Genomic DNA, 19915 nt, shown 5'->3' with positions numbered 1-19915 from the left:
ATGTAGGGATGTGTAGCTGTTCAGATAATCTTTGCAGATGACACCTATTCATCTAGTAAGGGAAGGGTGGAAACTGCTGATAGTTCTCATGGGATAAGAGGCTTTCTTATCGAGTGAGTCACTGAGCAGATGTGTGACGAGAATCAAATCCTCTCTCAGATTACTATTGTTATTGCTTTTATGCAATGCCGTTCACAAGTTTGAGCTTGGTAAGATTTTTTTCATTCTTGTGATGGCAAAGCTGAATTTTCAGCATCATTACTAAAGTCTTCAGTGTCACATGATCCTTCAGAAATCATTCTAATATGCTGATTTGCTCCTTTAAGAAACATTTCTAATTATCATCAATGTTGAAAACATTTGTTCTTCTGCTTTATGTTTTTCTCAATGCATTTTTCAGGATTCTTTGATGGATAGAAAGGTCAAAAGAACAGCATTTCTTTGAAATGGTCATTAAGTATTATGTAAAAAACACAAAGTTCATAAAAATATATGCTTTAATTGTCATGGTATTGAGCATACAAAGTGAAGCTTAACATTTTTACCAATTTAATTGGAATCACCCATATTTGATGCTGCATTGTGGATGGTTAGAGAGCATCATATTTGAAGATGAATCAAAATAATCAAATTCTTGTCAAAAACAATGATGAAACTTGCTCTGCAAGTAAATCACATTTGTGTCAAACAAGTCTAATAACCGGGCCCCCACTGTCAGATCGATCAATTTTCTTCTGTATTGCCCGAAACTTCACTACTTAAAATAAACCTTTATTATATGTGAATCAGAAGCAGCGGCTTTGTATAATAAGCATGTACAGTTCATTAAGTGCGCTAAAACACACCTTCATAGTATGTCCTTTAAAACTATGTAAAGTCGTACCTCATAAAATTCATAAATTATTTAGGATATTGACACAATTAGATTCACAACTTATGTTTCCAAGATGTTTTACAGACAACCAGTGAAAGAGAAACTTGTTTCCTATAAAAGTCAGACATAAAAGGGAAAAAATATGCCCGAATCTGAATACCTTTGTGAATTTAATCACAGACTTGTCAAGGTTCGGTGTGATGACAGGTCAGCTGAGAACTCAACAGATGAATGGTATCAAGGCCACTGGAATTAGTTTTCTCTGTGAACGCATGTCCCAAAAGTGGAGAAACGGAGTAATGGGACATTGCTCAGTAAAAAACACCCATGACAGCACTTGATGTAAATAAGTCTGAAGGACAATTGCGCATTTCCTGTCAGAAATAAAAACAACTATAACTTTAAACCCAGTCTTTATACATGCTGACCACCATTGTACTCATATCTTGCTTAGCAGAAGCTATATTTTATTTAGCACTAATGTCTCACCTACTGAAGTCAAATAAAATTCTTATGTTTAGTGATCTGAAAGCTAGCTTCCAAGCTGTACAATGTGATCACTATTAGAGGTTATGAATGATGGAAATGGAACATTGGAACTGGAAATGGAACATTGTTGCAATTACAAAATGGAGAAAAAGTTATCTTTAAAGTACAATAACTTTCTGTACATAGTTATTTGAAATTGTCACGGACCTGCTTGATATTAAATAGTAACTGATCACCAGTGAGGAACTAAATGAAAAACAATCCAGTAAAAGTAATTTATAGATGATGCTAGGGAAATGTTTATATCGTATTAATCTGAACCATATTTGCAATATTAACCCCTGATTTTTCCTGTTAAGGCTGCACTATGATTAATTGAAACTGATTACTATCCAATGAAAATGCTTAAACCAAACACTATGACCCAAAGGATACACAATGGAACAGTAATACTAACTGTAGGCAAGATCCAACATGTGTTTTGGTTAGCAGGTGGTCTTGTGGCTTGCTGATAGCATATAATGCATTGATAGTTTTTTCCCACTCACTCTTGATTAGATCCTTGGGGATCCTGGTGGTGAGGTTGCATCCCCACATTTGATTGACGTAATGCTTAGAGGCTAGGTTGCATCTCGAGCTGCCCAGTCCTCTGTAGAGTTGTTGTTTTTTTTTCTTCTAGCAGATGGAGCAGGTCTTGGACCCTGATCCTGATCCACCGGTGCTGTTGGAATTTGCAGCTGTAGAAGAACACAGAATCCAAATTATAGAAATGTGTTAGATCATACAATGTAAGGCCGACAGGATGTGGACACTCAGGTTTGTCTATTCCAGTTCAGGTCTGGGATTTGTGATGACCAAGTTCTTTTGAGATGATTAAAGTTCATGTCATTCAGGTTAGATTTTTGCTGTCCAAGTTATTTAAATCACCAGTATATAGGGTTTTCTAAAGAACTACAGAATAAAACATTTTTGGTTTTGAGTTTTGCTGTTTTTTGCTGTGGATATAAAGGCTATAAAACCTTTTTTATAGCAGCAAAGTGACGACCATTTTCCTTTTAATCTGCATAACTTTCAAATGATTTTTGTGTGTCCACATACTTTTGGCCATGTAGCATTGTGGTCAGTGAACACTACTGTTCAAAAGTTTGGCATCAGTGTTTATTATTATTATAATTAATATTAAAATTAAATGTCAAATAATCTATTCATTAAAGAATCTCAAAGAAAAATGTATCACAGTTTCCACAAAAATATTAAGCAGCACAACTGTTTTCAACATTGAAGTTTCTTGAGCACCAAATCAGCATATTAGAATGATTTCTGAAAGATCATGTGACACTGAAGACTGGAATAACGGCTGCTGAAAATGAATCACAATTTACCATCACAGGAATAAATTACATTTTGAATGTATTAAAATAGAAAACGGCTATTTTAAATGTTAATAATATTTAACAATACTGCTGTTTTCACTGTATTTTTAATCAAATGAATGCAGCCTTTGTGAGCATAAAAGGCTTCTTTCAAAAACTTTTAAAAAGACGTAACAACCCCAAACTTCTGAGCGATAATGAACACTGGTAGTGTCAAATGTCAACCTGAAGATGAGCTATGAGGGTTTGCTTATAGGTTTCATCAAATTTAGTACAAATACAGTAAACAAAAATAAGAATACAACTGAATAAAAGCTTAGATAAAAGACTGTATCTAAAATTCAAACCGTTGTTGGCAGCTGCTTCCTGTTTGGCTTTGAATGCCTCCTCCATTTCCTTTAGTTTTGCCTCATATTCCTCCTGCCTTGCTTTCCAATGCATCCGGTTGTTCAGAATGCCATCATACATTGGCTGGATGTCCTTGTGGAAACGCGAGAACTCCTGTGGAATACAAAGAGATAAGGGTTGCTAACTGATTTCTTACTGACCAAAACTTTTCATTTTGTTTTTGCCATTAAATTCTTGAAACAGAATTCATAAAGGTACCTTGTAGACAAAAGTACAGACAAAGTCGATAAAACCACACTGAAGCTTTGGCAGCTCTGCAGCTTTGTTCCTGTCCATCATGGGCTAGATTAAGAGAAAACACAGACACCTCATAAACTTTTCAGATTATTCTTTTTTTTTTTCTTTTCCCAAATGTTTCCAAGATGCCCGCTTTCATAGTAAAATAACCACCAATATTAGCATGGCAAGTTTTGTGTGAAAACAAACAGGTACTCACAATGGGCTGTTGCTCAAGAACAGTCCTCTCAAGATCACCCTGCTCCCAGAATTCAGCTGCTACAGAGAGGGCAACCTAGGATGGGAGAAATCATGCTTTGTATATTCCAGAGAAGCAAAAGTGAAGTTATTCTTCAGTTGGCGTCTCCTACCTTGCTCTGCACCTCCCATGGTTTTGTGATAGCCGAGAGGTCACATGCTGTCATCATCATCGCCCTGGTCGATTAATAAAAATACGAAAACATGAAAAGCACAAAATGATTTTTTTTTTTTAAATATTAGTTATGCTAAAATGCCTAATGTAGCCATTAATGAAAACACTTACATTACAATTTCTTTCCTTGTTGTTTCAAGAGACATGAAGTCCACCCATTTCTTCTCCTCTTCATATGTCTCGGAGAGATCCACAATTTTCTGGAACATTGTCCTCTTTCTTTTAGGCAGAGAAAGAGTTTTTTTTTTCAGTTTCAGTTCTTTAAATGAACAGCCATGGTCACTATGAACTGTCATTGTATAAAAAGCTGCATGATGCATGAAATAACAGCATATGAGTTTGAAACAACATACATTTAAAATAATACATGTCATTGTTACATATTGTCCTAACTTACTTGAAGTACAAGGCTAGATCAGTTGCGATGATGGCAATGTCAATGAGGTGGAAGACGTGCTCTGTTTGTCTTCTGTTGAGGTTTTGGAAGATGTTTAATGTCTAAGGAAAAGCAAATATGTAAGTATCAAATCACATTAACATGGAGGCTTAAATTCTGGACATTCTGGCTCATACCTCTTCGCCTAGCAAGAATTTGCCAAATTCCAAGTGATGCCTTTCTAGAATGGAGGATCCATGCAGCTTGGCTAGAGGATTTTGGGACCTAACGACAAAACATACAGAAGTGATGATGATTATTAGAATCAACATTAGTACAAGTACCAGTAGAAATAGTATTAGTAGTTTACTGACTTCACTTGGTAGAGATTATTTGTGCCTCTGTGGTCGATATCATGTAGGAAGCCAGCAGTGATCATGGCCATCACCTCCAAATCTGAGTAATACCTCTTCAGTTTGCCTGTCTGGATCCATAAATACAAAAATGATTTTATTATTTTGAGTATGTGTATCAAAATATGTCATGAACAACAAAGTCAAAATGAAAAAATTTATTTGTTTAAGCAGGGCTAGAGTTGGGGCAGGGCTATCCGTATGGAAGATGGAGTGTTTGAAACTTGTTTGAAAACTAGCATTATTTTTGCAAATATGTTTTAAATATTGATTTAAATCAAAGTACATTTTGTTTAGACCCTAAACAAGTGCTCAAACAGTACAGCGTGATGCTATCAACGCGAACATCACGGTTTAAATTCCCATGGAAAGCGTGAACTGAAAACAACAGATAATAGTGGCTTCCAAATGCGTAAATGTAAATGTAAGCTGAGCAGGTCATACCGTGAGTAAAGTGAACATGGTTTGTCCAACATTGAAGCCATGGCGCCAGTTGTGGTAGGTGATTTTCCTGTAGCCTTTGCTAACTGAGTACATGAATCTCACCAAAACCTAATTAAAGCAGATATCAGCCAAATAACATTTTGGTGTCATGAAATTTCATGATGCACACAAATATAGTGTTTCTATCATTATACATATGAAAATGTACCTCCTGAGGGATCTGAAACTTTCTAACCACTCCAACTTCATAGTACATCTGGATCCCACACTTTACAAGATCCAGTTCAGTGCAGTCAAAGTCTGAAAAATGGAAAGCGTAGATCTCAAACTTTTTTGGGCCAGGCAGCTCTCTTTTCTGCATGAAAAACAAACAAAAAAGTCAGACAGGAAAAGTTTGCAAGTATTTTGAATAATTTGAAGAATGCAATAATAGATGAAACAGCATAACTTAAACATAATTAACATATTAAGAGAGTTACAGCAGACATAGAATCTGTAATGTTATCGCCAATGGCTTCCTATTAAAGGTGAATTTCTTTGTCTTATATATCTGAGAAGGTTAGGATCAGCCTGTGCCCTGACTTCAGTAATCTTGAATTAATAAGATAACAGGAACAGTAAGCAGTTCAGTGTACCAGAATCTCCAAAAGCTCGTCCTCCTCACAGTCTCTTGGCTCTCTGTCAAAACATTCTCGTGTTTTCTAGAAAAGTAATACCAAATAGAACAAAAATAAATAGAAATAAAATATAACCAATTACAGTAAAATACAATGAAATAAGTCACTTGGAACTTACAAGTATATTTTGAATCTCATCATCTCGACATCTGACATGGTACAGCACCATGTCCTGGGCGATGTCCTTCCTGTTCTCCAGCTTATTCATTTTGTCGTAGGTGTCTGTGTTGAGGGCTGACCAGCCCAGAAACTGTGTCAAAGCCTGTCAGGACAACAACGCATTGTTCCGTGACTCAAGTCAGTGGTGACCCATCTCTGTGATTCTACTAATCAACTGATCAATTTTACCTCCATGAGTTGTTCATCATGGTCATCAAATGGTTTGCCATCCTTCCTGTTGTAGAAAGTTGCAACACCAACAATTTCTTCTTTTTTGTTGACAATTGGCAGGGACAGCACATTCTTGATGGTCCATCCACTGCCATCCAGAGCTTCCGTCTACAGAAACACAAAGTGTTATTACTGCAAGTCAAGGGAACTTCAACCACTAAACATGTTTTAGATAGCAAAACATATCTACCTGAAAGTTGAACATTTCCTCTGATGCTGCATTCATGATGTTGCAAATCTTGAACACACAATAAAAATCAATCAATAAATATGTAAATACATATTTACCATTTTAAAAATCAACCATACTTCGTTCCCAAAATAATAGAGGAGCAACTTACAAATCCACTTTCTGCTACATATGTGGGTAATCCACTAGATAAAGCCCAATGATCTAGAGGTGGATTTCTGTGAAAAAAAGAAAAAAGCAAGAAAATAATGCCAGCTCTTAGGAGCCACACTTTGGATACATCACTTAAGAAGAAATGGCTACTAGAAAAAGAAAGACAACTTACGGTATGACCTTGATCTCCTCTTTTCCGTGCAAAATATAATCAATAACTTTGTAGAAAATGACTTCCTAAGTGAAATGAAAGATGGGAATTAGATTTTATTGGCATTTTAAAGGCCTTCAGAAATGAAAATTCTGTCATGTACTCGTGTTACTTTTTCAAAAGGAAGTTATCTAGCAAAATGTCTCTTCCAACAAAAGTGAATGGTGACCACAGGTGTCACTGTTTGGGAAAAAAAGCATCTCAGACATTCTGCTAGATTGTTCCATACAAAAAGAGTTATTTAAGTTCGCAACGACATGAGGGTGAGCGAATGATGAAACAATTTCGATTTTTGGCTGAGCAATCCTTTTAATTTGAAATAAGAAAAATGCAGCCTACCCTTCCGTCTGGAGTTACAGGGCCAGAATAAGGTGCCTGCTCTCCCATCAACACCGGCCAAATATCAAAGAACTCCTGCAAGAGAACAAAAACCACCAGGTCAGTCTTAGAGAGAAACAGGACAGAATGAATCCTCTAAATTAAGCATGAAGCCTCTGTTCCTTTCAGCAATTATAGTGATTGACGTACCTTTTCCTTGGTCATGTCCAGCAGCACCACAGAGTACCTGTCACAGTTGAGGTAGGCTCGCACGGTGTACAAAGCTTTGTGAAACTGTCGTTCAATGTCTGTGAGCTCTTCAAACACCTTGTTAGCTGACCACAACAGCAGCTATGTCAGAGATATATAAAAATGCATTAAAAATCATATCTCTTTCAATTCATTTTTAATAATTTCACCAGCTAGTGTTTGCAAGCTTATGCAGACTGACCTGTCCTTTACGTGTTTCACAGTTATGAAGGTAGCTCAGATGAAAAATCTTCAGGTTCAGAGAGCAAACTTTCAGATACTTTAAAAAAAGCTAGGAGGAAAAAGTTTAAGAAAATAACATGATGCAAAGTAAGCTTTAATGTCTCAGTAAATGCAAAGTATGTATTTAGTGTCTCATTTCATCATTTTATATATATAATATATAAGTCAGATAGACAATGCAAAAACAAACACTTTTAGGGATTATTTCCATTTAAAATGTGTTCAAATTAAGTGTTATTAAATACTTGTCTTTGTTTAACAGTATATATTGTTTTTTTTTTCATATAAAATCTAACCTGTGATGCAAAAAAAATGTATTGAAAGTTGTGCTTGTGCTGACTTTACTTAAAATAAATACCAATTAGTTTGATATTTTGTTATCTAATGCAGTGACATTCGTACATTTTTAAACATGTCCAAATAGACGTGTCCAGACACTTACATCCTCATCGTCATCTGTGAAATAGGGTCCAGTTGTCTTGTTGACTGCCATGATGACAGCTACTAAGTCCTTGCCATTCATAATGGGCGAGGCCAAGACGTTGCGTGTGGTGTATTCAGTAAGTTCGTCAACGAATGTGCTGAAGTGACTATCCTACAGTGAAAGCAAAGTTAGTTGTCACACACATTGCACACTATCCCCACACATTTATACTTGTATTTATTACTCAAGATCGAATGTTGTCATAGTATCAGACTGCAAACAAAAATTTGTTTTCTCTTGATGTTAGTAAACCACAACATCTCATCATGGATGAAATATGTATTTTAGAAAATAACACCTTTTTTCTTTTGTCAAATCAACTTAGATAATTAATGTGGTTCAGATAACGTAATATCTTGAGTTTCTGTTGATTAAACCAATCGCCTTCACTGTATTAACTCAAATTTTTAATTTCAATGAACTCAAAATTTTATCTTACATTTTTAAGTTAAACCAACAATTATTTTTTACAGTGTGGATATTAGAAAGTAGATGGGAAAAAAAGAAATTTTTTCGCCCTTTTTTAACAAATCAAAATAATTGTCTAGATGCCATAACAACCACAACATATTGTGCAAATTATTAAACGAACAACGTTTTCAAGGTTTTGTGTGAGTAATTCAACTACTGAGAGGATCATTACATAAATGCCACAGGTGAAATAATCCTTCATGCTGGACATGGGTCATGGCATATTGAAATAAATGGATTATGTCAAGAGGATTTGCCGAGCCTCAAAATATGACCACAGCTGCAGTCTTATAATGTATGATAGTTTCATTAGTCTCTTTCAATCAAGTTTTAGAAAGTGTGTCTGATCTGTGAACAGATGTTTCAGAGTGGTTCGTACCTGTGTAACATCCTTCACATTGATGGGCTTCTTGGTTTGAGCCACGTGTCCTACTATACCGATGTCCAGAGGGAAGACGATCTCAGAGTCCGGAGGCACCACACAGTCATCTAGCTCAGAATCTTTATTAACGTTGAAGAGACGCGTAGCCAGCTCGCCGATGCCGTTCCGTTGTCGATACATGAACAGGCTACACCGGTCGGCGTGGATCAGAGCGCTGACTCTCTTCAGAATCTTAAAAATCACCTTCTCCATATTGACGTTCTCCTGCATATCTGTAATGAGATCGTAGAACATCGCTCCCTCCTCTATCGAGCTTATCTCCTTAAAAGTGTCCACATCCACTTTTGACTCTGGTACGTGCAAGATCGAGGCCACGGCACCAGGTTTGAGCTTTTTGTCAAAATAGCTCCTGGCAAAACTTGGGTTTCCATCCAGGAACTTCTCCACGTCTTCCTTTTTGACACTCATCTTGGGATCTTCTGGCCCAGTCCCAGCACTGGCAGGTAATGGCCAAGTAATAAGAGTTCAAAAGAGTTTTCAGAACAAAACAACTGAAAATTTACAGCATATAATCCTCAAATGGTTGCGAAAAAGAGAAATCGTGAGATGAGATGCCTGCCACAGCAGGGGCAACCCGTGTCCAATCTAACTGTCATCAGCAAGGTGTTTTCCTAATAGTGTTGAAGGTGAATCAGGATCTGCTCTAGTAAAACTGATCAGGTGACCTGCATCAAAGCCTGAGCCCACAGCTGAAACTGACCAACGTCCTCCTCTGAACACTCTTCGTGTCCTGGGAAAAAGAAGAGGTGCTCTTAACGACGGTTATAGAGGAAAAGCTACAATCATACAGTATGAGTGGTAATGCACAATCATATGCTTTGTTCCTCTTTGTCTCTTCTCCCTAAAGCCTGGCCTTTACGCTACAAGCTCTTTAAGTTCTTATTAAAAACACACTCCTCATTACTAAGCCCTATTTAACCAGGCCACTAGCTGATTATCTCAGCACCCCAGTTGTCTTCTTACTCAATGTGACAGCTACAATGGGAGCAGTGAAAGGGATTTCCTAAAAAAAATGGAAAAGAACAAATGTACAGTATATCTGAAGATTCTTTATTACCAATATTGGGGATGTTAGTTTTAGATTACAATATTGTTACTCCCTAAAAAAAGTAACTAACTGAGTTACTTAGTTTTATGAAAAGTAATGTTACATTAATTAAGTAACTAATTGTGTTACTTAGTTACTCTTTATGGAAAGAAATGTTATATCAGCAAAAAAAAAAAAATGAAACAAAAATGTGATTTGTGTAATTTCACATTTAATTACTGCAGGTTTGAGTAATATTCTGAGTTTTTATTAATTTTGAGGAATACTGAATCTGTTTTTGTGCAACTGAGATAAGTAAATGCATGCTCACATTTAGTCTAGAACTACAATAACCATCATATTTAGACACAATGCCTCTGCACTTACTCCCAATTTCTTTCAACATGGGGACAGGAGAGATGTCAATCATTAATGTCAATCAACTTGCATTACTTATTTGAAAAAGTAACTCAGATATTTTGTTTTGAATTTAAAAGTAATGCGTTTCTTTACATGATAGACAAATTAACATTGCACCTAAATTACAATTTAAAAAATGCAAAACCTGCATCGATAACAATTCTCAAAAAGAGTCAGAAAAAGATATCTCTGTATTGCACCTAATTCTGTGAATGCCTCATTTTGTATGGTAGTAACATGGATAAGCTTGAAATCAGTTACCATGAAAGTGGGACAGTCTTACAGTTAGATATGGCATATACATATAGAGAAAAGAAGATTTTTGATTTTTTTTGTGCTATGGGCCCTTTAAAAAAAAAAAAAAACAACCTTGTTCTCTAAATTGGAGCATGAAACTACAGATGTGATTCCAGAAACTAGATTTTTTGTACATTTTTCTCTATTTTCTGTTTGTATCTGAATAAAAAGACAGAAAAATAAATATGGATGGTCATTAAAACATTTATAAAACAACAAAGCTGGTGATGGCCTAAGACTTTTGCACAGAACTGTGTATGTGTGTGCGTGTATATATATATATATATATATATATATATATATATATATATATATATATATATATATATATATATATATATATATATATATATATATATATATAAAAACTGTGATTCATATTCCAGTCCTGCAATATAGAACATCATACACCAATATACAGTATTACAAAAGTAGTTTATGGTATTTACAAACAGAATATATTCATGGCATTATAAAAATAGCAGGACAAATAATTATGAACAATAGGTAGTCCTGATGCTGTTCTGCTTTGATTGATAGTTCCATGTAGACTGCTTGTTTGAAAACTTTTCCTAAATCTGTTGGTTTGGGTTCTGCTCCTGAATTATAAGTACAGTATCAAATCTAAATAATTACCAAAATATAATAATTGACAAATTATATTAGTAATTAATTACTAAAAGATGCAGCTCTAGATGGAATAACAAAACAGAGTCTTATCATGAAATACCTATAATCCTACCGTTTAGGTAAAGTTCATATCTATATAAAGGCCTCGTATCCATCTTAAGCAAAAGGTCATGAGGATAATCAGCATATTAATAGCTCGATACGTGCACAAAACAAGTCACAGCTTTGGCTGCTGAGGGAAGGTAGATGCTGGTACATTTCTCTTGTTTGAGTGAACCCTGCAGTTTAGAAGCTGTACATGATTTTTAGTCAAATGTATCCAGCTGTCAGTTAGTTGCCAGAGCACACAGATATTTGAACTAAATCAACCTGTTAAACAAAATGATAAAACAGTTTCTTTGGAGAAACTTCAGAAGTTCAGAAGGGACAGGAGTCAACTCTCAGTAACATCTACAAGGTTGTGAACTTACAATCTTTATATTAGCTCATCAGATCCATAACCAATAGGATTTTATCAGCCAGTATTTTGATAAGGGTAACTGATTCCTATGTACAAATGTCTTAGTGTTAATGTTTGTTTGGCCATGCAAATTATGTGCGACAAATTTTTATCCTTTGACGTGACAAGCAACAAATTTTATTTGTAAGTGTCCGAGTAACCGCCCTGACCGCATAAGGGCATAATCAGAACCTGAATCCAGCCCCAAGTGAATTTTGCTAAAGTTCTTTTGTTACTCTACCACCTAGTGGCAAGTATCAGTAATTTTTTGATGGTCAGAATGTTGCCACACAGGAACTAAATGAAAACAACAAAATAATTTAAAAAGAAGAAGCAGAAGAAGAAAAAAAAAAAAAAGAATTCTCAAGCCCTTGTAAAAAAAAGACCTCAAGTCTCAAGGATTTACATGAAGAATCAGAAGACAACATAACGTGTTTTTGTAGTCTAAATGCTTTTGTCACTGCTTACAATGCCCACAAGGGTGCAGTAGAGTTTGACTAATTTCACTGAACTCATTTTTTGTTTTTTTCTTCTTCACTGAACTCATTTGAACTCATGTAAACAAAAAAAATGTATTTTCTTGCATACAAAAGATCTTGTATTTTGTACAGTTTGACTGAACTCAACTGATCTAGACTTTTTCTCAAATGCAGTCCTTGGATTGATTGAGTCTGGATGGGATGGGGTGGGAGGAAGGGGGTTTGGCTGAGTCAGTGGGTCTCGAAAACTTGAAAACCCCTGAAAAACTGATAAATTTTGACACAGTTAGAAAGTGTTAGTCACAAATGTATTTGTTAACCTCTAGCTAACATGGGCCCTTTAAAATAAACTAAAAAAAAAAAAAAAAAAGAAAACCTAAATTTGAGCATGAAACTACGGATGTGATTCCAGAAAACTAGTTTAATCAAGTGCATCAGCCAATTCAATGCATGATCAGCACTTGCATGGTCAGAACTCACACTAAGGAGTGCCTTTGTTTAAATAGTTTCATAGGTTGGCCAGGATCAAACCATGAGAACAGTCGGGACGTGTGGGATTAGGATCAGGGTTTATGGTTTGAGGTTCACGTGGACAACAAACAAAACAAAGGGGCTATAGATACATTTCTGCGAAACACTTAGCAGGAAGTGAGGATATCCACTGTTTTTTAAGGAGTCTATGAATTGTTTTATGTCAGGAAATTAATATGACCCTGCTTTTTGATGAAAAGTTTAATCAAAGCAATTTATTTAGTCAATTGTTAAAGTGCAAACAATTTTTCACAATTTCAACCTGTTATACTTCTTAAAGTAATCCCAAAAAAATGAAAATGTTGCTATTATTTACATCATCCTCATGTTGTTCCAAACCTGTAAGACTTTCTGTCTTCTGCGGAACACAAAGGAAGATATTTTGAGGAATGTTGGTAACCAAACAACATCAGAGCCCACTGACTTCCATTGTACTGGTTGGACAAATTTCTTAAAATATCTTCTTTTCCATCCTACAGAAGAAAAATAAATAAATCATACAGTTTTGAAGATTAGTAAATGACAGCAGAATTTGTGGTAAATAAATTTGTGGAGGTAAATGTGCTCCACTGCACAAAAACAACAACAACCAGGGATATAAACAATAAAAAATATTCACTGTCTTCTTTGCCATCTGTTTACAAAGTATATTTAGCTGATGGCTTGAGAAGCTGTGGCCAAAAAAAGAAATGTCTTTAAAAAGAAGTGTACTAATCTCCGTGGAGCACATCTACAAATAGATACCACTGAACACTGTCTGGTGTGCCAGGTGAGGTTAGCCAGGTTAGCCATACCTCATCTTTAGGCAAAGCATAAATAAGTGGATTAGGATTCAAATTATGGCAACTCTGCCATTGTAGTTACTTAAGACAGGATCTAATTATGCATTACGTAACAGAACATGCATACTGGCAACTGTATGGATACATATGTTGCTTAGATCACCCCACCTGAGAGCGGTCACCGTAAGATACGTTCCTGTATCAACATTTCTGTCTGAAAATTTAGTCCAAACCCAATCCCTCCCCTTAAACCTAACCCTACCTATAAGTTTTCCCTAAAATCAGAGGGAAATGATAGGTCAATAACACTGAAGTAAAAGCACCTAACCCTGGTTCTAAGCCTAAATTTGACATAAACTGTAAACTTGTCCCTCAAATCTGACTGGTTGATTGGAATGTTGTTGCAGGTTTGACAAAAGATGTTGATTCGGCATGAACACGTTGCACTTGATGAAATCACGTTTAACACCTGCGAGCAAAGTTTCTTGAGGTCACAATAGCATCTGAGCCAAGTGATCTCAGTGCTGTAGTGAGTCCTGTGAGGCCAACAATCCTAATACTGCTAAATCAGCAAATGTTGGCCACAGATTATACAGATATGCAAAGGAAGTAGTCCAAAGAACAGCTCAGAAAATACTTATGGGAACAATATAGATGTATTCTTCAATATCAAACACCTGGCTAAGTATCTTGAAGACACTTCTAAAATTAATGTACACTTCAAATCTTTAGACAGTTTTATAACAGTTGAATGATGAGGGTGACTAGGAGTCTGTACAACATCTTAATGAATAAATATGGAAACAGAATAGATAAAGGATACAATTTTATGCATTGCTTTTATGCAATGACACCTTAGACATACTAGGGTAAATAAATATTATATAACCTAGATTTTGTTTACATAATTACTACCTGCTTTTCTACACTATTATAAACAAGGCTCCTCTTAAATCCTGATGTGATCACACCACACAAATATACCACAAAAAGCCAAGTACATTGCATAATGGATTCCCATAACGAACAAAGCTGCTTCCGTAATCGAAGTCCATCTCATCAAAATGGCACAAAGCCACTAGGAGCCTATTGTCATCATGATAACATGTGGACATGTGAAATTAGCAATAACCACAACAAATGTTTCATCTTGTTTCCTGATTATTGGACATTTAATACATCTTGCATTAGCTAAAGCTTTTTCATCTTTGGAAATACATTGGTATCTGCATTTTAACATAACAGACATCAACATCCAGGATATCAAGGACTTGGATTTATACTTATAAAATCAAGATCAGTCTATATCAAAATAACACAAACTGACGAAGAACTATCCCAAGTCTGCATAATTCTAGTTTCACTTAATAATTTGTTAACAGTTGATATACGACCATAACTTTCTAGAATATATAAAGAGTCTATAATGAGTTGTTATCTGTGGAGGAATATCTTTATACTATAAATCTTTTTATAAATTACCAGAAACCTAACAACATTACAGTAGGTGTTTAACACAATTTCATAAATAAAGCTTACAAACTGATTCTTTCAGCTTCATCGAACCCTATTCCCAGATGTTTTTGTTTTAGTTAGACAAAGTCTCACTATATTCCACTTAGTTGCATAAAGCTTTTTTGTTTTTATGGCAAGCATGGGAGGGTTCAACCGAGAAGCCAGATTACAGTGAGGATTTCTACAACCGGATTAACCATAGCTTTAAGAACCTTATTTAGTCACAAGAAGTGAAAATAATCAATAAGCCTGTCTGTAGAGTTGGTATAAAAGACCTTTTGCTCAGTGTGGACAACACAGCCTTGTGGAGAACCACAAAGAGAGATCCTGCACCACTGAACAAACTAACAACTAACCAACAAAACAAACAAACAGGTAAGATCTAGAGTTTTTGTATAGGCCCTCTGGACCATGAGGTTTACTAACCTGCAGTTTAAACTGTAATGAAAAAGACTGTTGGAAATAGTTACTAAGCTGATTAGCTTTGCATCAGACTTCTTCACCTGTGCTTTCCTTCCCCGCTGCTCAGAATGGAATACTACAAGTTTGCCCTGCTGGTGGTTTTCCTGTCCTATGTTGAGCGCTGCTGGTCTGCCTCCTGCGTTGTGGACAGTTTTACAGTCAAGGGCGACTTTGACCCCAAGAGAGTATGTAGTATGCCGTTTGATGTTCTATAAATGTTTGCTCATTAATAATGTTGATGCAAAACAGACAGGATGACCTGACCTGGTGTACTGTACCTTGTAGTATGCAGGCAAATGGTATGCTCAGCAGAAGAAAGACCCAGAGGGACTCTTCCTCCAGGACAACATCTCTGCCGAATACACCATTGATGACGATGGCACCATGACTGCCTCTTCAAAGGGCCGCGTAACTCTTTTCGGGTTAGTGGCAAATCTGTAACGAAGCATTCAATTCAATGACATTTGATTTATAATGCAAGTTTAATGTATGACAGCAATGACTTCACATGCTAATGCTAATCCTGCTGCTTACGGATTCAGGATTGATTCAGAAATCAAGTTTAAAAATGTCACATGTTAATGCTAACCCTGCTAACTCTTTACAGATTCTGGGTTGTGTGTGCTGACATGGCTGCGCAATACAGTGTGCCTGACCCTACCATTCCTGGCAAGATGTTCATGAACTATCAGGGCTTGGCTAGCTATCTGTCTAGTGGAGGTCAGAAGACATGATTATTTTCACATGTGTACCCACATTACTGTCACATGAATCATTTGACTCAGTTTTTGTTGTTTATTCTTCATAAAGGTGACAACTACTGGGTCATTGACACCGACTACGACAACTATGCTATCACTTATGCTTGCCGCACTCTGAAGGATGATGGCACATGCGATGACGGCTATGCCCTGGTCTTCTCACGCAACCCCCGTGGCCTACCTCCTGCAATCCAGCGCATCGTCCGCCAGAAACAGGAAGAGATCTGCATGGCTGGTCAGTTCCAGCCCGTGCTGCAGTCCGGTAAGTTCATGGACAGAAGTCAGGCTTTCAATTTAGCTGCAAGACAACAAATGGAGTCATATTCATTCGAGGTTAATATGCAGATAAAGATGGAGTTTGGATTTGCCTGTCTGATTTCTCTCATCTCTCATTTTACAGGGGCTTGCTAAGGTGTTAGAGGAAACGAAGAGGGATTCCTTTAGCATGCTGGCATAAGAAGCGTCACCCACGGCCATTCCATTTCAGTGCTGTAGAGATGCATGTGTGAATCAGGGAGATATCAGATCATTGAAATTCTTATCTCAAGGGAATCATGAATTGTGTTAAGTGTCTGTGACAATAAATGTTTTTTAAACAAAACTTATTTTAGTCATGTTTTAATTTAATTTATAGGGGTGGGTGATTGTGTATTGCTTTGCATATGACTGACATCTTTAGTATCACTGGCCATGATGTGAAGTTAGTCTGGTAAAAGATATTTTTACAGATTACTCCAAATTTAAAATATACAGTGCACAGCATAAATGAGTACACCCCCTCTGAAACTTCTGAAAGTCAGCAATTACTCAATTACTTAGAAGACATGTTAGGGTTTTTTAGAGATATAATGTTCCAGCAAGTCTGCTTAATCATTTACAAAAGAAGCATGTCAAAATTATTTAGGAAAATAAGATTTTCTTATCAAGGTGATAAAATGTGTAGCAAAATGAGTACACCCTCCTAAAAGTTAAATGAAATAAAAAAATTCTGGTGTAAGTTTAAGGCAATGTTTGATCAACAGATAAGTATGTTGAACCAAAACATTTAAAGAGAAGTCATTTCTTGACAATTAAAAGTGTTATATAGCCCACTGAATCATTCTCAGAATTAATGCTGACAACAATGGAACCACTTGGGAGAGAACTGTCAGGAGACTTATTTCTTAGCACAAAAGAGGACAGTGGGACAATCATTGTTTTAAGTGTGAAAATATAGCAAAAGTAACACAGAAATTCAAAAACAATGGATTTGTGACAAGGCCCCTGAAATAATCGGGCCTTCATTTTAAGCTTTCATTTAGTGATGAGGGATTTTTTTGCTAGAAAAAGAGCAGGAGAAAAACCAAGCGAGTGTCTCAGAGCCAGCAAAAGCTATGAAAAGAGTGACTGTTTATCTCACAGAGTAAGATGCAGCCTGCAGAAATGACATGCATGGTTGTTGTTCTCACTGGAACTACCTGCTGTAGCCAAAGCATATATTTACAAAATATAGATTCTGGGAATCAATACTCTGGTCTCATGAGACCAAATCAATCATTTTTGGATCTAACAGCATCCAAAATGTTATGGTGTTGCTAGAGGAGGAGTACAGTGAGAAGTGCCTGGTTTCCACAGTAAAGTTCAGTGGAGTAAAGCTCTTATATAGGGATGTATGAGTGCTGAAGGTGTGAGGGATTTGTGCTTTATCAATGCTGTCATGAATTCACACACAACTGTGTAATTTAATACACAAACTTGAAACAGAAGATGTTTTCTTCATTCCCTGCATTGTTGGGCATTTTTTTCAGCATGACAATGAGGATATGAATTCTCCCAAGGTGAAAAACCTTCTGTGGACATGTATTGCTCTCAATCTTAACACTCTTGAGCACCTGTGGGGGATTCTGTAGAGACGGGTCGAGCAACAATCCCTATTAAAGATCAGGGCTTTTAAGGAGCTAAACAGGACAGATGTGACAATTTGTCATGAACTTGTACACTCCGCTTGTACACTCCGTGCCAAGAAGGGTCAGAGCAGTATATTCAAAATTATGGAGGGCATACTAAGTACTAGAATATTATACATTTGTTGAATTAAATCTAGGGTGTACTTATTTCCGCAATCCTTAATTTAAACAAAATCAGCTAATTTACTTATTTTATGGCTATTAACAACATTTCTCAGTTTTTATTATATGTTTAATACATTTTAGTTTTGCCATCTTTCCATGAATTGTATAAGTGATCATAAAGAAAATATATCTTTTGTATTTGTTCATTTATGCTGTGCACTGTATTACAACAGCAGTTTAAAAGCCCCTTTTGTGTACAAAATGAAAGAGACTGTATTCCCCTGCACATTTGCACTGATAACCAATGGCAAGAAAAACAGAATCAACATATAAAAAATTCAAGGGACAAGAAAGATTTCTGTTTGGGAAACATAATTATAAGATTATGGGGAAACTTACACATACACATGTTTAGAATATTGTGCTAAAAGCTATGAGTAACCATAGTTTCTGTAATGCCCAATCATTCATCAAAATTAACTAGAATGTCAGAAAATATAAATGAACATACTGACCCTTTTAAAAATGGAAAAGGTTTACAGAAAGTTTATGAGAGTTCTTGAGATCTAACTGGGTAAAGTTGGACAGGTGTTGTGTAGCCAAAAGTAGATCAAGTTATCCACTTAGTTACTAGGCTTTAGTGACAGATTTTTGTAAACTGACATACAACTCTTGGTTCCAAACAAATTAAATGCAAATTGAAAGCAAATGCATTTATAAAGACTGGACAAATGTTAAGTACTTACCAAGTATTTATAATTCTATTTTCTATTACTACAATTATATTTGCAGAAAAATAAGTTCTTTTGCATTCCTAACAGTAGCCTATATATATTCACAAGATTTTATGTAGTTTAAATGAATGTGTCAGATGATTTTAAGAATTAATTTGACTTAGGAATTGATTTGAATTAACTTGGATTTTAAAAGTGTAATTAAAATCAAATTAAAATTTGGGGGCACATTTCCTTTTTCAATTCCTAAAAAAATATTTTTTCTCCAGTGATAAGAGAACAAACTTGAAGATTTTCATAGAGATATGTATTCAGTAAGATCTATCAGAAGATGATAGGCTTATTCTTTTCAATTTCAAATGTTAACTGAAATGTTAATTTCAGGTATGTGTTTTGCTGAGCAGTAACACAGTCAATATACAGGTACATAGTCAATGCAACAGCTTTAAAAAGACTCAAAGAAAAAAGTTTTGCCTATACTGTATGAGCTAATCCAGTACATTATAACATGTTGGGTCAGCTGAGGTCTTGCCAGTTTATCTACAATAGCTTAATACCCTCTGATAACTGTTTATGTTATGGCTGTCAGCCGTTAAGTATTCTCATGCCAGCTGGTGTCTTGGAGACAGAACAGATTGTCTGTACTGAGCCAAGTCTCAGCTGGAGAAAGTCAGGGTTAATGACATAAGGGGCTTTTAAAGCCTGTCAATGTAGGTAAACTAGATGTACACATGTACAGACTCCAGACTGGAAATGTGACAGATTTTTCTGAACTTGTACAACCGAATAATCCTTAAAATTAAAAATAAGATTAAATGAAATCTTAATGTTTACATTTCAACAACACAGCTCCCTCTTTTGTTTATAACATGC

General features: G+C 35.8%; 2 protein-coding genes across 3 annotated transcripts; one reads left to right on the top strand and one right to left on the bottom strand.

Annotated features, from left to right (window-relative positions):
• Positions 1 to 512: 512 nt before the first annotated feature.
• Positions 513 to 15901, bottom strand: pde6b (phosphodiesterase 6B, cGMP-specific, rod, beta). Of its 2 annotated transcripts, none has more exons than XM_067375184.1 (23): positions 15775 to 15901; positions 8792 to 9584; positions 7900 to 8052; positions 7417 to 7506; positions 7176 to 7316; positions 6987 to 7061; positions 6609 to 6673; positions 6435 to 6501; positions 6284 to 6331; positions 6052 to 6201; positions 5822 to 5965; positions 5662 to 5727; positions 5235 to 5381; positions 5027 to 5134; positions 4544 to 4653; positions 4367 to 4454; positions 4191 to 4291; positions 3905 to 4012; positions 3732 to 3795; positions 3581 to 3655; positions 3343 to 3426; positions 3084 to 3237; positions 513 to 2100 (listed from the first exon to the last, which is right to left on the bottom strand). In XM_067375184.1, the coding sequence occupies exons 2-23, from the start codon at positions 9260 to 9262 to the stop codon at positions 2039 to 2041; spliced, it is 2571 nt and encodes an 856-aa protein (XP_067231285.1). In that variant the 5' UTR covers positions 9263 to 9584; positions 15775 to 15901; the 3' UTR covers positions 513 to 2038. The 2 variants fall into 2 exon arrangements, with proteins under 2 accessions (XP_067231285.1, XP_067231286.1); XM_067375185.1 differs by lacking the exon at positions 15775 to 15901 and adding an exon at positions 15461 to 15569.
• On the top strand, positions 15343 to 16828 carry rbp4l (retinol binding protein 4, like). Its single transcript, XM_067375190.1, has 6 exons — positions 15343 to 15409; positions 15564 to 15681; positions 15782 to 15918; positions 16104 to 16216; positions 16307 to 16519; positions 16658 to 16828. The coding sequence occupies exons 2-6, from the start codon at positions 15565 to 15567 to the stop codon at positions 16666 to 16668; spliced, it is 591 nt and encodes a 196-aa protein (XP_067231291.1). The 5' UTR covers positions 15343 to 15409; position 15564; the 3' UTR covers positions 16669 to 16828.
• Positions 16829 to 19915: the final 3087 nt, after the last annotated feature.

This window comes from Chanodichthys erythropterus, chromosome 22, assembly GCF_024489055.1.
Source record: "Chanodichthys erythropterus isolate Z2021 chromosome 22, ASM2448905v1, whole genome shotgun sequence".
NCBI classification, from domain to species: Eukaryota; Metazoa; Chordata; class Actinopteri; order Cypriniformes; family Xenocyprididae; genus Chanodichthys; species Chanodichthys erythropterus.
Note: the sequence above shows the minus strand (reverse complement) of the source record. Positions and strands in the feature narration are given on the sequence as shown.